The sequence below is a fragment of the Pteropus medius genome, unplaced genomic scaffold (genome assembly GCF_902729225.1).
Source record: "Pteropus medius unplaced genomic scaffold, Ma_sr-lr_union100, whole genome shotgun sequence".
Taxonomy (NCBI): domain Eukaryota; kingdom Metazoa; phylum Chordata; class Mammalia; order Chiroptera; family Pteropodidae; genus Pteropus; species Pteropus medius.
The window spans coordinates 22828209-22848735 of record NW_024349797.1 but is presented as its reverse complement, the minus strand read 5'-3'; the positions used below and the strand labels follow the sequence as shown (position 1 = coordinate 22848735).

Sequence of the window (20527 nt, the reverse complement as noted above, 5' to 3'; positions counted from 1 at the left end):
CAGCTGTGCGGCTTCAGGTGCCATGTTGCTCATTTCCTCGTCTGCAAAACGGGGAGGGGCCGTCTCTGCTCTACCGAGTCGTCAGACAGACTGAGGTGGGACCGTATCAGTGCGCCTCACAGGCACCCGTCCCAGGAAACAGAAGCAGGGCCAGCACGGTCAGGTGGCTGAGACGAGTACCCATATAAGCATCGTTAGTGTCCTGAGAGGCTGACAGTCCCACAGGGACTCAAAGGGAGGGGCCGCTTCCAGACCAGCTAAATGGACAAGATGCCCAAAAAGGAAGCATTTGAGCTGGGCTGTGCTTTCTTCACTCAGAAAGGGATTCTGATCAATAGAGATGCAGAAGGGGAGGGAAGGAGGAAGGGAAGACAGGAGGGCACTCTACAAAGATGGAGGGGGTGGCACAGGCCAGGTGGCCAAGTGTAAGGGGCTGCCAGAGAATCAGCGAGAGCACAGACGGGCGCGGGGTGCGGCGCGAGGAGCTGCAGAGACAGTGGAAGCGAGGTGGCTGGCCGGGCCGCAGCACGCCCTGACGCCCCTGAAGCCGTCCCAGCCCAGAACACCAACCCGGTGGAGACGAAGTTCTCTCCGGAGCGACAAGGCACCGAATGGTTTGGAAACACAAAATAATTAATATCAGGACAAAACCAAGGTTTCTAAATGGCTGGGGAGATGAACGCAAAAGCAAATTACAGAAAAAAACCTAAAACTCACGATTACATAATGCTGACTAGTGGAGTGGGGTATGATCTCAGTCTCCAAGGAAAAATGTTTTTCAAATAAGCGAAGAGACAGAACAAAGCAACCCTGAACAAACGGCATTCAAAATAGTGACGAAGACCGGGGAGAGTTAGGGAGAGCCATCAGCCATCGCCAAGTCACAGAGGAGCAGTCTGGGGTCGGACTCACTCTGTCTGACTTCCCTCTCACGTCCTGATTACAGACCACGTACAAGGCAAATACACGTAAACACTGCCGCTCTACTTACTCGCCCCCCAAATAGGTGACGTGACCGACATTATGACAGAACATGCCAGCAAATGATTCTGTGCAGATCGGGGACGTACTGCAGCCTAGCAGCACCTCCTTCAGGAAATCTCTGCTCCGATGTGCTAAAAATGGCCTAATCATGGCACAAGAAGGAATGCGTTTTCTTTTTACAGTCAGGAAATAGATTATTTGTGTGTCTCATTTAAAAATAATTTCCCAAAAGGAAACCAAATAGTCTTAACACATCCAACATATGCACGGGCCCATCTTCATTAATTCCACTGCTTTAAAGCAATATTAAGAAACGTGCATTTTATTTTTATAAGGAATTAGTACGTTAATACCTCTTAAAAAGAACCCTCAAAATTCAAACTCTTTGTATAGCTTATAAAACATACGTTCTTATGTTACCACTGCAATTTATAAAAAAAACCAAAGCCTCGCACTGAACATCCGTTCACACTACATTAGCTGACATCGAGTGAAGCAATGCACGGTCTCTGGAGACAACCCCTCAAACCTGCGGGAAAGGGCAAGTCTGCTCAACAGCTAGAGCTGCCGTGGGGACCGTGAGCCCCAGCCGGCCACGCCGGGGCAGGAGCTGGGTGCTGGGGAGGCAAACCTGAGGGCGAGACTGCCACCTGCTGGACGGCGTCTTCAAACTTCTGCCAGCGCAGCCCGGCGCCTGGCAACGCGCTGCAGAACAGGCCACCTTTGTAGTCCAGGCACCAAATGTACTTCTCCGAGACCGCCAAGCTGAGTATGCCATAGCCGGGGCCAGAGTAGCCCATCCAGCTTTCTGCAAACTAACAAGGACAGGGCCCGGTGAGTGCCGTGGCAGGTGACACAGCTGTACTTGCCTACGAGAAAAGCGTGCAGGTCATCATTAAAACCAGAGCGGAAAGGGTCTTCGGGAGGCCATGCAGAGACTGCTCCTGCTCTGACAGAAGCATTCGAGGTGGGAGCTGCTGTCCCCTCTGCAGACCCACACGCCCATGGATAGCACTTTGTTCTGCTGTGCCACCCTTCCCAGTGTGACGCGTACATTAAAGGGCCCGGTTTTACCCTACAGGGGGCCGTGCGGCAGAGCTGCGCTCCTGAACACCCGCCCGCGGTCGGCGTGTGCCCGTCGAATCGTCACGGATGCAGCAGGAGCGGCAGCACACCCACTATCTGTTTTCCACCACTGATTCAAGCGCTGACCTGACCGTGGGGCACGAGGCACACGGCGTGGCTGACGGAACTCTGTCCAAGATGCTGGGCCTGGCTGAGTTTGTAGAGTAAGGTTTAGTCGCTAGGATTCTTTTAAAAATCAAAGCTAAGTAAGGTCTTTGTGCTTCAACAGTTTGCTAAAACTGCAAAAGAATCAATGTATTTGCACAACTACTCACACATGGACGTTAACTGCTTCAAAGAATCTGGCTCTGCTCACCAGGTCGGGCAGTACCCCCGCCCCAAAACCCCCATTCCTGGCTTTCCGGCTCCCTGGAGAGGGAGAGGCGGAGGGGATGTGATGGCGGGGAGAGGTGCTCAAACTGCCAGGCTCCCCCTCCGCTGGGGAAGGGCTCTTCTAAAGGTCTGGTCTAGAATGCCCCTGGTAACGCCGGGGCTGGTGGGCACCCTGCGGTGGCTTCTCGCAGTCCTGCGCTTTGCTCTGCACTGGTGCCCGAGTCCCGCTCAGTGAGATGCTCTGTGCCCGAGTCTGGCTCCTCGGAGACAGAGATCCAGACTCGGCTGTCACGCGCAGGGCACTCAAGACAGCCTGGCCACCGAGGCACCCGGGGAGGAGGGACGGCCCTTCGGCATCGTCTGCAGTAAGCAGGACGGTCCCTTTCGAGGCAGGACGGCACAGGGGCTGAGAGGCCCTGGGGCCAGCCTGCCCTTACTGGCCACGTGACCCGTGCGAGCCATTTAATTGTCCTGAGCCTCAGTCCCCTGCTCTGTAAAATGGGGACTACAGCAGCACCTACTCATGGCTATTTTGTTCTTAGAGAAGTAATGAGTTAAACTGATGACGTGCTTAGCACGGTGCCTGGCACACGGCGAGAGCCACCCAAATGTCACACGTAATCAGCACTGAGAGACCAGCGGCACGTTTGGGGGGTGCACGTGGGGCTCTAAGTTCACACTCAAAGTCCACGCCTCACATCTACTTAGTACGTAAGGTTATAGCACACGGTTTATTTTGAAACCAAATATCTCTATAATAATTACTTGCTAAGAAAAAGCACTTTTTAAAAATCACTCTTTCACATAAAATGTCCAAGAACAGTCGATACTCGTCTCCTAGCAGCATGGGCTGGGTGGGCCCACAGGACGCTGGCCCCCCCAGCCTGGTTCTGCACAGCCTGGGGACCCCGGGGCTGCGGCTCGGAGGCTAGGAGACAGTGTCTGCATGGGCCGGGCTCCTGCTGCGACCAGCGCAGGCACCTGTCCCAGGGGAAGGTAGGAGGCTCCCTGCTCCCACCTGGCAGAGCCCCCTCCCCGCCCCGGGCATGGTCCCGCCCTCTGGCTTTCTGGAACTGCGGCACTTGTGCTGGCGAGGTGGGCTGAGCAAGGGCACTCGGGGCAGCATGAGTCCAGCCAGTCCCCGTCCCCGTGCTGGAAACCCCCAAACCCCGACTGCAAAACGTCTGGCCTCCAGGGTCTGCAGGAGGAATATAATTTCTCTCCATAAGAAGAAAAATAATCGGTTTGCCAACGATGTCCCTTAAGAAGCCCACCTACCTGATCTGACTTCAGCAGCCCAGTGTCGTCAGTGGCTGGCTGGCTCAGGTCCTGCAGGGAGCGACTGCCTCCGAGCTCTGTCACACTCGTCTCCGAGGATGACGAGGGCAGCCCGTGGGCATAGATGTCCTCTTCATCGCTGGACGTCAATACCTGGTCCCGAGAAGGCTGCTCGAGATGAGGCTCGTGGGTGCTGGCCGCCAAGGCAGAGACCGATGAAGTCAGCTGTCTACCCACACTTTCCAAGTCACATCTGGAAGTGACCATTGGTTTCTGGACTGTGTCGTCATTGGTGAAATTGTGCCAGGGATCTGAGCCGAGGTGGCCAGGGTCCCCCACGTGCATTAAAAAGCCCTGCTCTTCGCTGAGCTCCTCGGTGCTGCCTTCGTCAGCTCTGGTCCCCAGCAGCCACCCCTCAGCATTGGGGGCCCAGCTGAGACTAGAAGGCACTGGGGGTGAGTGCAGGAGGGGGGCTTCAGAAAATGCGCTTCGGGGCTCATCAGGCTCCAAGACCTCCGCCTCCTGGGCCTCGGCAGAGCTGTCCTGTTCTTGGCAGGGTGACTGTCTGCTATTCGGTGCTTCGTCTGCAGAGCAAGGCTCCTCCTCGAGCTCTGTGGCATCCCCACCTTCCCCATCTTCCCCGCCTTGTGACAGTGAACTGGACGCCCCGCCGTGCAGCTCCATCTCGCCTGCACGGTCACGTCGTGAGGTTTCGGTTCTGCCGTCGCCGTCTTCGTTTGGTAAGTCAGGGGTGGGTTCAGGCACCTCCAGGACACCAAATGCTTCGGGGTCACTGCTTTCCTGTAGGACACCATTCACCTCACTGCTGAGGTTGCTCTCCTGGTCGGGAGACTCTGTGCTCAACTGGTCCGTGATGCTGCCCAAACTTGAGGTCAGGGACAGCACGTCTGTGTTCAAGGACTGGGGGCTGTCACCAGGAAACTCACAGCAGGGAGTCGATTCAAGGGAACTGTGGCAAGCATTCCGGCTTCCGCCTTCTAATTTAAAATGAGAACGTTTAAAATGAGGTACGGCTCTACATAAAGACACGAATTAAAAAAACACAATTTTGGCTTAATATAAAATACATTTGAAATGAAGCGTGTTTAACTGGTGAAGAATAAATCTCTTAAGTACAAATAATCCCAGCACAGGATGTTTTAAGTGGATGCAAATGTCCTACTTGCGATGGGCTCTGAAGCCTCACTCAGAAACGTTAACCAAAAAAAATGAACAAACGGATCACAGACCAGTTTTTAAAGATTATTAAAGTGCTTAGGAATCAGATTACATTTTCCTTCAATACTACTGTGATCATTAGCTAGAGCAGTTCAGTAGGCACCGAGCAGTAAAAAGTTGACTATCCACCTCTTGTATCACATCCAACACTAAACATAAACGCCCACGCAGACACCCCCATAAGTCTCTGTTCTAGTAAACGGTATACGTGACAAACCACAATTTTTACGTAAGGCTGGAAAGCATGCAATGCAGACCCATTAGGCAGGGTGCCGGGCACGCAGGCCTACGCCATATCTGAACCTCACAGGGCTCCCTCCTGTGTCGTACGCTAGCTCACGAACAGCTCCTCTGAGCAGGACACGCTTGTTTTCAAAGACCTCTGTCGCTCAGTGATGGGGTGCGAACTCCCTGGGGTGACGGGGCTTGCGGGCGTACCTGTCTTCCTCCTCCTCCTCTTCTTCACTCTGAGAGGCTGCACGACCAGCTCCTGGTCAAAGTCTTCTGAGCAGATGACACTGAACCTCTGCGAGGCGGGCTGGCTGTCCTCGGCCCGCTCCTCCGGGGCTGTGCGAGGCCCCGAGCCGCTGTCGGTGGAGGTGAGTGAGCCGCTCCTGCTGCCCGGCTCGCCCGGCTCGGACATCGCGGCCCCCGACGGCCTCTCTGCGCGGCCCGGCGGCTCCAGAGCATCTCGCACTGAGAAAGAGGGGTTCGGTTTAGTCCTGCTCATCCGAGAGTCATATGCTCCCACTCCCTCCCGCTAACCTGCCCGCTGACTCAGAGATGCTAGCACTGAGTCACACAGGAGATGCCAACCGACGTATCTGTTCTCCAGGAAGCTCATCTATCCACACCGGTAAAATAAGTCACCACAGCCGTCTGGTAAATAACTCGATAGGCAGGGGACTCCGCCAGGGGTAGAGCATCTCTGAGTCACAAAGAATTTATGAAGGTGAGGTGCGTGTCTCTAAAAGGACACGGTGCTGCCTCAAACTAACCCTAGGCCTTGAATATATTACTATTACTCAAAAGGCATTTGAAAGATATACGTGTGTCTCCTATTAAATTTCCCACCATTTAAGTGGGGGAAGGTAATTTTCCACTAGGATAAACTCAGGACCGAGAAATTCATTAAAGCCACCAGCGTCTGGAGCAAGCCGAGGGCAGAGCGAGGGGCAGGTGGGGGAACATCACGCCCTGTGCTCCAGCCCCATGACTAAAAGCCAGCAAGTGTCCCAACTCCGCAGATTTGTCCTTTCAATACAACGCCAGAAGGTCACCAGGGCCAGACTGGTTCCAGCCACAGTCCCCTCAACATGCGACTGCTGACGCTTTGATCCATTCAGCCATCCTTTTGCTACGGAGTATCTACTGAGTGCCGGCCATCGTCTAGGAGCTGAGACATGGCCATCGCCTGGACAGACGGCCAATCCTGTTCTCTGCTGGGTCACTAGGGACAGACTGCAGGCTCTGGAGCACACACAGGGGAATGGAAAAACAGGACTCTGCAGAGTGAGGCCCCGGGCAGGGGACTGACCTGTCGAGGGCTCCATGCGCTACAGGAAGGTCTGTCTAGAGCTGTACTGTCGGTGCAGTAGCCACTGGCCACGGACTATATAAACACAAATTAACTAAAATGAAGCAAAGTTTAAAACCCAGACCTTCAGTTGCACTCGCCACATTTCAAGTGCTCAGCAGCCACGTGGGGACAGTGGCCGCCTACCAGACAGGGCAGACACAGAGCTCATCACGGCAGAAGGGCTTGCTGGGCTGCAGGGGTCTCGAGCTTCGCCTCGGGGCTCCGCGTCACTTCCCTTCTGCGAGCTGCACTGTCCCTGACTGTACTGTTCAGGTCCCCAGCTCAGAAACTCAGTCAGGGCTTACCCCCCTTACAGAAACGACGCTTTGGCAGTGACATTCATCCCAGCCTGCCCTCTCTGACTCCCCTTTCTCTCCACCTCCTGAGACTATAAATGGAGGACCACGAGGACCATCCGTGCCACAAGGGAGCACTGTGTCCGGGGTGCGAGGCCCAGATGACAGAGCTAAGTGTTCTCGTCTCAGGAACACTTACGCCTTCTGGAGCGCTGACCCCACGCTGTCTCACGTGCTGGAGGTGAGTCGAGTGGGCACTGAGTTCTCCCTCCCGTTCACCCATCCTCCCCACCTCCCAGACGCGTGGACACAACTGTACCAAACGGGAGACCTTGTCAGACATAGGCCGTACAGTAGACAACCTTCAAGAAAAGTACTTAAAACAGTATCTTAAGAATCATGAGAAACCCTCCAGGTGCTTCCTTGTTTAGATAAAGCTACAAGCATTTAACTAGCCAAACAGTAAGATTTATAAATTACAATCGGCAATTACACACACGGCACATTTATAATACAGACCTATCGATGCTAGTCCTTCGGGCCTGCTTGAAATCCTTATAATGTTCCTATCTCCCTTTAAGAGAAATATTTCATTTTCTGTGCAGGAAACAGACACAATATCACCTGATCCTTCCAAACCAGCAATTGTGGCCTGTCCAAAAAACAAAAACAAAAAACAAAAACAATCACGAAACCAGGCAACAGTAACAGATCGGAGCATGAGCATGTGTGGGGACCCAAATAAGCCAGGTGGTGGCTGCGCTCTGCTACGACCCCTTACGGAGCTTGGAAGAGTAACCCCACCCACGGCTGGGTGACATCTGACAGATTCGTGACCTGGAGTCGCACGCCGCACCAGCAAATGTGTGGGACGGAGCGAGCAGTCTCTCTCCACCTTTCGGCCACTCTCTGGACCGTGTCGCTTGCTCCCCTCTTCCTATGACATGGACCACCTCCTCTCTGGTGGGACCTGCCTGTGGCCCTCCCACACCCACAGTGTTGCACTCCTCCGTGCCTTCGGTGCAGCCAACGGCCAGCCCAAGCCCTGCTCTGTCCATGTCACCATGCCTCTGCTCGAACGCTTTTCCTGTCTCTTGTCCCCTGAGACAGCGCCAGCTCGTTCTCACCCTCTTCAGAAATGCCCAGGACTCATGGCTCGCTGCACTTGATACGAACGCCCGTCCGGAATGCCCCTCCCGGCCTGGCTGGACCCCCGTGCCTGCAGGCCCAGGCCCCCACTGTGCGCGGTCCTGGGGGAGACCAGTGTGCACGCGATTCCTGGTTCTGAGTGATAAACGAAGGGAGGGGGTGCCCCTGCTGTCACACCAACGCAGACAGCAGACTAAACACAGGACACCCTGAGCCCACACTGCCTTTTCAAAAATTCTTGCTATGCAGTCAACAGTGCAAATAAGAAACAAATTCACTGTAGAAAAGAAAAAGATCAAGTTCTTTTTTAATTCTTAAATCCAGATGGACAGCTAGAAACATGACATTAATTTGAATGCTGCCAATCACGCTGCCACGTTGACTGTGATGGCGGCCATGATGTCTGCTCGTGGACAGCCCTCTGTCTCCACCTCTCTGCCTATAAAGTGAAGTTAATTATACCTGTTGGAGCGAGCACGGGGTAAGTGCTCAGAACACAGGAACTGCTGCACAATTACCAGGCGTCTTCACCCCACTGACTAATAAGTGAACAGTAAGTTCAAAGAGCGCCCGGAGGAAAAAGAAAAGTTAAGTTCTCTACAATCGGGGAAGAGCACAAAAATGTCTTTCAAAATGTTCCTTAAGAAAGTCAGGGCTAAGGCACCCTGCTGACGCCCTCAGCCACCTCGGCGGCCGGTGTTCCAGGTGAGGCAGCCGGGACGAGGGGCCTGCTGGGTCGGGCAGCACCGGGCTAGACTCCAGGAAGGAGGAAAAGGTTCCAGCCCGGTCCTGCCTGCTCAGCAGCTTTCTTCCCGCCACACCGGCACCTCCACACACGGCCGGGAACGGCGACTGAGGCTCCCTGAGGCGAGGACGAACGTCCTTCTCCGCGGACGCACGCACGGAATAAGAAAACCCTCTGCGTCCACAGAGAAGCTTGGTTCGCGAAAGAAAAGGTGCCCGTCCGAGGCCTGCGGGGCGGGGGTGGAGGACGGGAAGTGGGAGACCATCTGCGGAAAGCTCTGCTCTTAAGGAGAAACTGCAAGGAAAGTTTTTTAGGTTCCCCTGACTCTAATGGTGATAATGTCACCATCCTGGTTCCAGCAGAAACTGTTTCCTGCCTTGACTTGATGATGTTGCAAAATCATCCAAGATACAACACTAAGTGAAATGGAAAAAAAAAAAAGGAAAAATAATATGGCTGTTTGGGTAAAAAACAGGGCGGAAAGAAAGCTGGAGACCCCTGTTCCGTTCCATGTCATCCGCGGGAGGGCCTTGGAGTGACTCTGTTACCGTTTCTGCCCTGAGTGTTCACTGAATACAGTCATTTGGTAGTCAGAAGAAAACAAGAGCCAAATAGACTATAAAGGACCAGTTTAATTTTGTGCTTAAATACAAAAAAACTCACAGGATCTCTTAGCAGCAGGTAGGACTACTGCAAAACAAAGAGCCGAACCCGCAAAAATAATCAAACCTTCATTCGATTTCCTTGACTGGCCCGGAGGGCAAAGTAAAGCATCCGAGCCTACAGTGGTCCTCTGTCGTTCTCAGAGGGAGCCGGGGACAAGCAGCCCCTCGCCTCAGACACCAAGATGTGGTGCAATCACTTCGCTTACCTGGTTGACGGTGTCTAGGAGGTAAATACTATATTCGTTCCAACTCAATACCCAGCCTTCCTGGAAGAAGCACGAAACGAGCCCCAGGTGTTTCTCAGGCAAGCTGCCACTGCCCCTGTCGGAGGTCTCCAGACGCGGGTACAGTTCGAAAGGCGTGACTCCTCCAGCAAAGACATCTTTTAGGATGAACGTGGCTTGAACCGTCCCATGGATGTCAGCCTTCCATAGCCGGAGCCCCGGCCGTGACGCGTACAAGGTCAGATCGCTTTGCTTGCAAAGTCCTGGTATAAAACAAGCCCCAAATTTCCCAGTGCTGAAATTACAAGGAAAAAAAAGAAAAAAAACAGAAACAGACTATTTAAAGTGATCGTGTCAACCCCGATATTAAGTGACAGGAATTTCCAGCTAAGCCTCAGCAAGACTGCGTTTTCCAAACCCTTTTTTACGCTTCTCCTGTTAATTAAAACACACTGTCCTATTGTCCTCCCTGTGCCCACAGAGGACGAGGTCCATTACGCTCCTTACAGCACCCTCGGCAGTGTGCACCCTGATGAGCACACGTCCTGGCTTCAAGGCCACCATTTACGGACTGCGCCGTCCCTGCGGCTCGAGCTCCCGGTGCTTTCTCAGCACGCGCTCACGCAGTCCTCATGACCACCCTGTGAGGCGCGTGTTACGACTCCCGCTGGAGAGAGGAAGAAACTGAGGCCGGAGGGGTAAGTCCAGGTCTGCCCGGCCTCCCCTGCTCTGGAATGCTGCTCCCCCTCCGCGGGACTGCCGGGCTCCCCAACGCCCCTACGAATGAGCTTCATGCCCAGGATCGAGGCGGCCCTCTAAACCATCAGAGGGACCAAAGTTCCCTTCTGGTCCCCAGGCGTGGTATTTTTCTGCTTTTAAAATCGTGAACGATCTAACAGGAGCAGAAGAATATATGTAATATATAAGTTATGAAGCCTAATAATGAACTGTACACTGGGACCCCACCCCTCAACTTCGGAAGTAAACCACGGGTGGCATCGCTAATGCTGTCACACTCCTAGAAGTTCCTGTCCCCTCCGCTCTCCACGTGCAGCTGCTAGATTGAATTTTGTGTTTATTATTCCTTTGCTTTTATTGATAGTTCAGCCACATATTCATGCCCTCCTAAACACTGCATAATTTAGTACTGTCTTTCATTTGTAAAAAAAACAGTATGTTTCTCGTATACATTTCTGACAACACATTTCTAAGATTCATCCTCGTCGACAAAAAAAGAAGCCCATTCATTTTCGCTGCTGTATAGTATTCCACCATTTGCTTACCCTCTTGTTGATGGGTATTGGAATTACTTCTACTTTTTCATTTGGAACAACAGTGCTATGAGCATTTTTTGCACATAACCTCCCAGTACACAAGTGTAAGAGTCTGTCAAGAAGATTCCAGAAGTGGAACTGTTGGGTTGTTGGGCAACTGCTGGGTTGCTGAGTAAGAGCGAATTGAAGTCTGGAGACGATTTCAAACTTTTTTCAATGCGATCCCATCAGCCCACCCCCAACAACAATCTGCGAGTTCTCATCACGCCGCGACTTTGCCGAGCCCCAGACTTCCACTGGAGTCCAAATTTTAAGAATTTCGGCTCAATCCTAAATCTGTTGCTTCTCTCTACAGAAATTTCTCTGATTGTGAACAGTAGAAAGAGTCCTGGCTTTAGACTGACTCCTGGGCCCAATTTCGGCCCTGACGTTTAATAGCTATATGGAGTGTAATCTTTTTAGATCTGTTTCCTCATTTGCAAACCAGGGATAATAACTCCCATCTCAATGGTTGAAGTAGGGATTAAATGACATAATCTGTGAAGGCACAAAAAACAATGCTTGTGACATTGCAAGTCTCCCCGAACCTGCTCGACTGCCGTGCATGAGACTGCAAGCTCTTGTGGCAGGGAGCTATCTTTAACTGTGCTCCTGTCCCCGTCGCGTGTTCATTGTGCTGAGCCTCTCTCCTCGCCCTCACTACACACGGTGGCACGCCCGAGCCCCAAGGGCTGGTCCCCAGGGCCCATCCCCACAGTCCCACAAAGTTATCTGGGCCTCAGTATCTCGCGGGGCCTCTCTGGCACCTCAGTAACAGCATCCCTCTGGATAAGGTCCAGGGAGGATATCGAATATCAAATTCACAAATATCAAACAAAGGTTGTTAGACTAACCGAATGTTCACAGACAACTCTATAATCAGCATCGTGCGTCATTGCCGCCGCTGGGGGGATTCTACAGACAGAGACAAAGGAACCAGAGCAAGGCAGCCCATACGCCTTCCTCCTGCCTCTGCTGTCAAACCAATTTCTATTTGTTGATCCAATTTGTAAATCTCTTTTCCCTCTATTTTAGGTCCCCCTAAAAATCTCTTGTCACTTCCAGTTTGATTTGCTCACCTTAGGTACCTAATCGTTCATTCTAACAAACGTTTAGTGAGTTCCTGCGTTAAGACACTGTTTGGTGCTGTGGGCGACATAAAAGATAAATGAGACGAGATCCTGGTCCTGCCCTGTGACACACTGCGGCAGACGTGTGCCTGAACAACTATGACAGCACCCCGAGGCGCTACGCCTGAGGCTCACAGAGCCGCTCATGGACAAGCAGACAGAGGGGACACGCTCTGACTGGGGCATAAGAAGCTAGGCCTGGGACACTAAGGGACAACTACCAGGTTGCGAAAAGGGGGCGGGCATTCTAGGGAAAGAGACACACCGAGCAGGGTCCTGGCGGGTGGCTGGCACTTACGAACTGCTGAAACATGTGGCGAGTGGGTCGGGAGAAGGCCGTGAAGTTGGGGGGATAACGAGCTAGAGGCAGGTGCAGACTGTCCTAAACCCCTCGCTTGGCCACTGTCCGCCTGCAGTGTGATTCTGCGACACCTGCTGATGTCCTTCTGTGTTGGACACTAGAACTCCAAGTTTTAAGGTCTAAGCCAGGGGACCCCAACCAGGCCACACAGCAGGAGGTGAGCGGTGAGCCAGCGAGTGAAGCTTCATCTGTATCTGCAGCCGCTCCCCAGCGCCGGCATCACCGCCTCAGCTCCGCCTCAGATCATCAGGCACCAGGTGACCAGAGGTGATGTCCTTTTAATTCAAACCAGCACATAACAGAAAGACAGGCTTTAAGAAACAGAGGTTTCCATTTATTCGGTGTCATCCCCCACTTCTCTAAGGCTTAATAAAATACACCTCCCTCAGAGGATGGGGACGCATTTATCTGTCCCTGCATCCTGAGACAGTGCCTGGCACAGTCCAGGCCAGGGCTCGACCGCACAGGTGCACCAGGAGAGGCTGACAGAAGTTGCCACGTTTCACGAGGGGCTGGAGGGCCCCGCGTGGGGAGACGACTGTTGGGCGTGACGTGTGTGAAAGGTGGCTGTCTGTAAACCCCTCTTTACGTTCCACCTTCCTTCCAAACAGACACTGCAGTGAGACACTGACAGACAAGCGGGGCAAAACGTCAGGCAGAAGCATGGGACACGGGCAGAGGGCAATCAGGGCCAACCCGAGAACATGAAGCCCAGGCCACAGAGTCCACTGTGTCTTCCAGGGCCAGTGAGGTCACTGCTACAGACAGGCCAGTTGTCGACGGGCTTCAGGGGGTACTCGGCATGGTGGAAGCCAAGGGGAGGCACAGCAGTGTCTTTTCACAGCTAAAGGCTGCCACGCAGCACAGAGAACACACTTGCACTGCGCTGCTGTGAAGGACAGGACACAGAATAACGGGTGCCAGGCGACCGGAGGCTGGCTCCACCCGGCTGACCTCACCCGACCTTCTCCACCCTCACGGTACCACCGGCCTGCCCGGGGCTCGTCTGCGCCCGCCAGTCCCCACGCTGTCAAGTCAGCCTGCCCTCCACTCTCCTCAGCGCCCGCCCCCCTACTTCCCCCAGCCGCCCGCCACCCAACCCCACCCCACCCGACTCTTGAGGACAAGGGGGTCCCTCTACTGGGAACTCCAATGACTCCCATCTTCCTCCCAGACTGACTTGTCCCTCCTCTCCTCAGGATAAGGAGGGGCCAACCCCCCACTCCACTCCACCCTTCCACCCCCACCCCTGCCATGGCCAGCACCCTACACAGATGCCCACAGAGCACCACAGCTGCTTCCGGTGGGGCGGGACTGCCAACTGCAGGTCACCCACGGCTCCGCCCCGTTTCCCATGTGGCTGGCCGGCAGATGGACTTGGCCTAACCCTTCTCGTCACTGTCTTCCTTTCAGGCATCAGGCAAAGGAGGGGAATCTGCCAGCCTGGAACTCCTCACCCCTTCCAGGCCCTCCCCTGCCCTCCCTCCGGCCCGCTCCTTCGGGAAGTCTCCCTCACCCCCAGGCCGGCCTGGAGGCCTGTTTCCACTTGGGCAGCAGCCTGCACCCTGCACCACAGCAGGTCCCACAACTGTCAATGACTTTTCTGCCGAGTCTATTAGGTTTCCACACTCATATCTGCCGCACCTGCCGTCATCCCCACGCCTGCCGCGGCCTGCACAGCGCAGAGAGGGCGGAGGGCGGAGGCGCTGGGCAAGCACGGGCTGACTGGGAGTGAGCTCCCTGTCCCCGACCTGCAACCAGGGCAGTGGTGGGCGGTGCCCACACAGACATGGACACAGAGCGGACCACCTCAGAGGGGTCTCACACCCCGGCACGCATGCCAGCGTGGCCGCACACGCGGACGGACGAACTCTTCCTCTTTCTGATGCTGGGACGAGGCATCCTGGGGACCCACCAGGAACCCCACGCTTAAGCGCTGCCAAGAGCTTGCATGTGGTAAACCAGAAACCCAGGGAGACTCAGCTCCTCTGTCCCCACCAGGTGGGACACCAGAGCAGTGTACCTTCTCCTCGGCTGTGTCCCGATCTGCTTGACAGACTTCTCTTCGGTGTGAAAGAGCAGGCTCCTGTGCGAGGTAGACACGAGCAGGACCTTCTGGCTGTAATCCAGCTGCACGACTGACGATGGCTCTTCCAACACCAGGTGGGAGTTACAGACGCCCTGTTAGAGAGAGGCCACCGAAACCCAACTCAGGTGGAGGGAGGGCAACTCCACTGCCTCGAGGACCGGGAAGAGCTCTGTTACCCTCATTTAGGTCAATTTACCCCTTAAAATCCTCATTGGATTCACTGTCAACCCACTGCAACGTGATTACTTGGAAAAGTCCTTCCTACTGAGAAAATCGTCATTGTTAACATCTATCTCAGGCCACATCATGTTTGATGAGAAACGTTTAAAAATTCTGTGCAATTTCTTTTAACATGTTCTCAGCAGATAGTTCAAGGAAGAATTCATAGGTATCTAAGCAGAAATATTTTGCACCACGTGTATTACTTATGCCATTAAACAGAACACAATGAGACTGTCTATAAAATTACTGTGACGACGACCAGCTAAGTTCGTATCACACTCCCCCTACCAACAGAGATCGAAGCGATGCTGGAGACATTTTACCTTTGCCAACTGAAAGAGTGAGAGAAAACAGCAGATGAGAAAGAAATTAAAGTCAAATTAAATATATTAAAGAACAAAAGGAAAACTCCAGAAAGCATCTTACTGCTAACACACAAACTATATTTCTTGGTGCCAAAGACCGGCTTGCACAAGTCACTCTTCTCTTGAACCAGTTTCTTCAACTGTCTAAGAATACCGACGCAATAATGCAGGCCTTTTTAGGGGGTGGGGGGTGGGGGTGGGGAAGAGGAAACAGTAGTCAGATTTATTGGTCAAGCTGACATAGAGTAAAATTCATCCTTTTTCAATATACGATTCTATAAATTTTGATAAGTGCTCGCAGTTGTGTAACCACCAACAAAGATAGAGAAACTCTCATCACCCCCTAAACACTGAGGACCTTTAAGGCAGATTTCTCTCCCATATTTGCAGTTACACAAATGGCAGCTTTTCAGAGGAATGAAATGCATCCTCTCATGCCTTTTTCTTTTTTTTCAAATCTCACAAAGTACTTGTGTCTTTTTAAAAAAGTCTGAAAACCTCAATACAGCTGGAGAAAAAAAGAATGAGTGCTAAGGACGCTGCTTTCTGCGTGTGACTGTCTCCACTTCCAGAAATGGGGGTGCATGAGTAGTGTTCTCTGCGCCGCCCAGAGGATGGGGAGTGGCAGCAGGAGGGCACAATGCGGGGGACCCTTAACAACTGGAACAAAACACCTTCCCGCAGAGCAGCGGTTGAGTGTGGCCTCCAGTCCCTGAGGTCAAAATCATTTTCCTTAGGGTACTAGGTCGGGCTTGTCCTGATGGTACAAAAGTCACGGTGGGAAGGACTCCTGGGGCCTCGAGGCAGCCAGACTGGGCAGGGCTCTGAGCTCCAGTGGCTGTCACCGTGCCCTTCACCACCACACACTCACGGAAAAACACGCGTTTCACTTAAGAATGTCTGCGATGCAGAAAAGTTACAATTTCATTGAATCTCAACACTTGGGTAACGTACTGTTTCGTGCGTGCACACACAGCCCGGTGCCGTGTGCAAAGTGGTGATGAACTCCTTTAGCTTTTTCTTGTCTGGGAAGCTCTTTATCCGTCCTTCGACTCTAAATGACAGCTTTGCTGAATAAAGTATTCTTAGTTGTAGATCTTGGGTTTTCATCACATTGAATATTTTGTGCCAAGCCTTTCTGTCCTGCATAGTTTCTTTTGAGAAATCAGCTGCCGGTCTTGTGGGTGTTCCCCTGTAGGTAACTATCTGCTTTTCTCTTGCTGCTTTTAAGCTTCTCTCTTTGTCTTTAACCTTTGGTATTTTAATTATGACGAGTCTTAGTGTGAGCCTCTCTGAGTTCATCTTTTTTGGGACTTGCTGAGTTTCCTGAGGTTTTATGTCTACTTCCTTTACCAGGTTAGGAAAGTTTTCCACCATTATTTCTTCAAATAGCTCTTCAACATCTTATTTTCCTTCAGGCACCCCTATGACACAGATGTTTTTACATTTAATTTTGTCCCACAGGCTCCTTAACTTATCATTATAGTCTTGGCTTCCTTTTTCTCGCCGTTCTGATTGCGTGTCCTTGGCTTCCCCGTCCTCTGTGTCAGTGGTTTGATCCTCTTCTTCCTCTACTCTGTTGATTCCCTTTAATATCCTCTTCGTCTCAGATGTGTTCATTTCTGACTGGTTCTCTTTTATGATTTCCATTTCCATTTTTATGTTTTTAAATTTATTGAGCATCTTTATAACCATTGTTTTGAACTCTGCATCTGCGAGATTGCTTGACTCCATTATTCCTGGATCTCTGTTCTGTTCCCTCAAATAGTTTCTGCTTGTCTTCCCATTTGGGCTACTTTTTCATGTCTGTTTCTATGTACTGAGCAAAGCTCCTAAGTCTCTCGGTCTTATTAGCGTGGCTTTGTGTGGTAGGCGTCCAGTGGCACAGTCCTGAGAGGGGTTCAGTTGCAGGCCAAGTTTAGCCCCAGCCTGTGCCCCTCTGGGGCCACCTGTTAAGATTCAGCAAGCAAGCCACAGATGCTGTGCTTATAGGTGACTCAAAAGGCCACACCAGAAACCGAGGCCAGCTGCCTCCAGTGTGGGTCTAGGCGCTGCTCAGCAAGGAGCACCTAATTCACTGAGGACACCTAATTCACTGAGGACACACCTGAATGTAGCTTAGGTGGGGCCACGAGTTGGGGGAGGCAGAGTTTCAGGGAATCCTCTGGGCGGAGCGACCTCTGTAATCCAGTTTGGTGACCTCTCAGCTCTGGCAGGGCTGCGTCTGCACCCTGGGAGGAGGGAGGGCTCAACAGAGGAGCAACGGATACTGCCAGCACCTGTGCCCAGGAGAGAGCCTCGCCTCCAGCCCTTGCTCCAACAACTCGGTGTCCCCCTGTAAGTCCCTGGTGCCCCCCGTGCAGGGTTCTGGCGCTCAGAGTGAGCGGTCCATCACTGCGAAATTCTGTTCGCGGATGCGGCCCCTTTAAGAGGCGTCTGCCACTGCCTCTGTCTCACTGCCTCTGTCCCACTCCGCCGCTTGGGACCGGGCGGGACCAGGCAGCCCCGCGTCCTCGCCGCGCTCCACCTTCTACCGTTGCAGGGTGATTATGACCCTCCCTAGTTGTAGGGCTTCTGTTCGTCTAGATCCCAGGTGACTCTGCTTGCTGTTCATTCCGCGTTTCTGTCACAACTTTGATTTGGCCGCAAGAGGGAGGAATGGAGCCTCTATCATCTACACCATTTTTTCCCAGCATCAACATTTTTCTAAGTGACCAACACATGACATTACAAAATCACACATGGGTCAGAGCCCTTCAGGGCGCAAGACAGACCAGAGGGTTTTACTGTGACAGAGCGTGGAAAATTCATCTGTATGGTTTCAGATTCCACACGGAAACTAACCTTTAAAGAAACTACCACAAGTCAATTTGGGGATATGATTAAAGAATATCCACAATTCTCTGAACGGGCTTCTAAAATTCTCCTCCCATTTCTAACTACATGTCCATGTGAGGCCAGCGTTTCTTTATCTCCTCTAAGCAACACACGGCATCAGCAACAAGCTGTATGCAGAGCCCAGGTGCCCTCCGCCAAGCCAGACATTAGATTTCGAAGTGTAAAGCAATGCCACTCTCTCCACTTGTTTTGAAAATTGTTATTTTCGCAAAAATGTTATTAACATTTTTATATAGGTTTATTATGATTTCAAAGTAAAATTTAACAATATATTTTTACTTCTCAGTTTTAATTGCCAACATGGTACACTCAGAAGATATAACTCACACAAACAACAGTGCCGTGGGATCCCCTTTTTAGGAGTGTAAAAGGTCCTGAAGACAAAGAGTTTGAGAGCTGCCACTAGAGAATATTTGTAATAAGTCAGTCGTGGGGCAGAGGGGCTAAACGTCACTCGGCTAGTTAGTGCAGAATCCTACCATGCCAGGAATGAAGGCGACCGATGACAAAAGGAAGACTCGTGCCACCAAGGAGTTCACCCCGCTGGGCTGACGGACACCACAGACAGCAAGGCAGGCAGGAGGCCCCACGTGCCGTGGAACAGGCACGGCCTTTAGAGCAGAGCCTCTGCCCGCGGTTAGCCTGTGACCCTGGGCTAGGGACCGGGTCTCTCGGAGCAGTCCCTTCTATTGACTGGGGATGTGAACACACAGCTCAGGGTATTCTGCGAGGCCTAAATAAGAACTGTGAGGGTGGGGGGCTGGGCCCGTGCCGCCACCAGGCCTTCCCCCACCGTCTCCGTGTGTGCACACCTCATGCCTCGAGCGTGGCTGGGGTGAGCCCTCCACCCCCAGGAAGCGCTGCCCTTCCAGTCAGGGGTATGAATGCTTCACGTGCTCCTACAGACCCTTCGGGCAATTAGGAATGACAGTGGCTTCTTTTCTGAGTGGCATCAATAGACAGCAGGAGAATGAAAGGAGTGGACATTCCAGTAGGAACAAAGGCTAACCCTTCAGTCACAGAAGCAGAAGCTTATAAAACATTAGGAAAGTTCTTGAAAGAAAATGTTAAAAATAACAGTTGAGATTATAAAGGGACGATGATCAAGAATCAGGCTGACTAAAAATACAATTATGAATATAATTTCTCCAAATGTAAGAAGGTCGACGATACTTCCGAAAATACTTTTACCTGGTCTAGATCCAGAGAAGAATAGACAATTTTCCCTTTGTCGTCTCCAGAGAACAATTTCATTCCATTGGGGCTCCAAGCCAGAGCTGTTATGCTATTTTTGTGAATACCAGTGACATCAAATCTCCGAAGCTATGAATAAACGATAAAAATGCACACAAGAAAAAGAAAAGAACAGACACTGAGAGAGGGAATATGTGGACAAGGTGGCATGCAACCTTCTTACTCCGGGAGGGGCTGGCTTCCATCTGCCTATTCACCTTCAAAACCCACAGACGACAGCCAGGGAATATTAAGCAGAATTTCAATCACCCTCATGCAGGGGTCCCCAATCTCCTGGCCGTAGGCCGGTACCAGTCTGTGGCCTGTTAGGAACCGGACCACAGAGCAGGAGCTGAGCGGCGGGCGAACGAAGCTTTATCAGCATTTGCAGCCGCTCCCCAGCGCTGGCATCACCGCCTCAGCTCCACTTCAGACGGTCGGGCATTAGATGCTCGTAGGAGCATCGGTCCCTGGTACCATAAAGGTTGGGGACTGCTACCCTTATGTGTTTTTTGCCAAATGTCCTACTAAGAACAAAAATGTTACCTGACTATAAAGAACACAGTGTAAGCTTCTCTGAGTATGTATTTTCGAAGGAGATGAGGATTTCTCACTGTAAAATCCATGAGGAATTTGCCAAGAAGTTAACAAGTGCTAATGTGTTTAGTGCGCACCTGTCTATTTCTCCCAGGCAAGGAAGACACAAGCTGGAACACTGCAACCCTCCCGGAGGCTGTGCCTGCAGCCACGAGGTCATCGAAGCAGCTCAGCAGCTTCACCATCGTGATGGATTCTGTTTTTCCCTAAAAGAGGAAACATCCAAAATCAAAACCTGAAGCAGGCCTGCTTTCGAAATGTCAAACATTTCCAGTGGAGTGGAAAACTTCATTGGGCTGCAGACAGAGATGCATACAACACAGAAAGATAATTAAATCTGTTAAAACCCTCCTTTTCTAGGTTTTTAATCTTTGAAATGACAATATTAAAAACTGCATTTCCAATACAGGAAATGCAGATCAGTCAAGTGTCTGCACATGCTGAGCTCTTATCAAGAGACAAGGAGCCCAGACGAGGGAGGCGCTGCCCCCAAACAGGAGTCTGGGATGGGAAGAGCACCCCCAGGTCTGAGCTCTGCCTTCTTCCATCAGCGGGGACAAGTCATTCAACCCCTGCGGTCCGCAGTCTCCCTGCCACACAGGCTCACTGCAGGGATCAACCAGACGGTGCACCTAGAAGGGCTTTGTAAATGATTCCTGGTGTCTCGGTTCTGAGATCGATAATCGTATTAAATAACATCAA

General features: G+C 52.1%; 1 protein-coding gene across 4 annotated transcripts in view; it reads right to left on the bottom strand.

Annotated features, from left to right (window-relative positions):
- The window catches only part of TECPR2 (tectonin beta-propeller repeat containing 2), a 71449-nt gene that overhangs the window by 35810 nt on the left and 15112 nt on the right, over nucleotides 1-20527 (bottom strand). For 3 of the 4 annotated variants that reach the window (XM_039884268.1, XM_039884269.1, XM_039884271.1), the window contains 8 exons: nucleotides 19903-20031; nucleotides 19187-19318; nucleotides 14445-14602; nucleotides 9600-9912; nucleotides 7354-7486; nucleotides 5398-5655; nucleotides 3721-4718; nucleotides 1616-1799 (listed from right to left, as the gene is read on the bottom strand). In XM_039884268.1, coding sequence (XP_039740202.1) covers nucleotides 1616-1799; nucleotides 3721-4718; nucleotides 5398-5655; nucleotides 7354-7486; nucleotides 9600-9912; nucleotides 14445-14602; nucleotides 19187-19318; nucleotides 19903-20031 — 2305 coding nt within the window. The remainder of the gene's footprint in view (nucleotides 1-1615; nucleotides 1800-3720; nucleotides 4719-5397; nucleotides 5656-7353; nucleotides 7487-9599; nucleotides 9913-14444; nucleotides 14603-19186; nucleotides 19319-19902; nucleotides 20032-20527) is intronic. The other variant, XM_039884270.1, reaches the window with a different exon arrangement.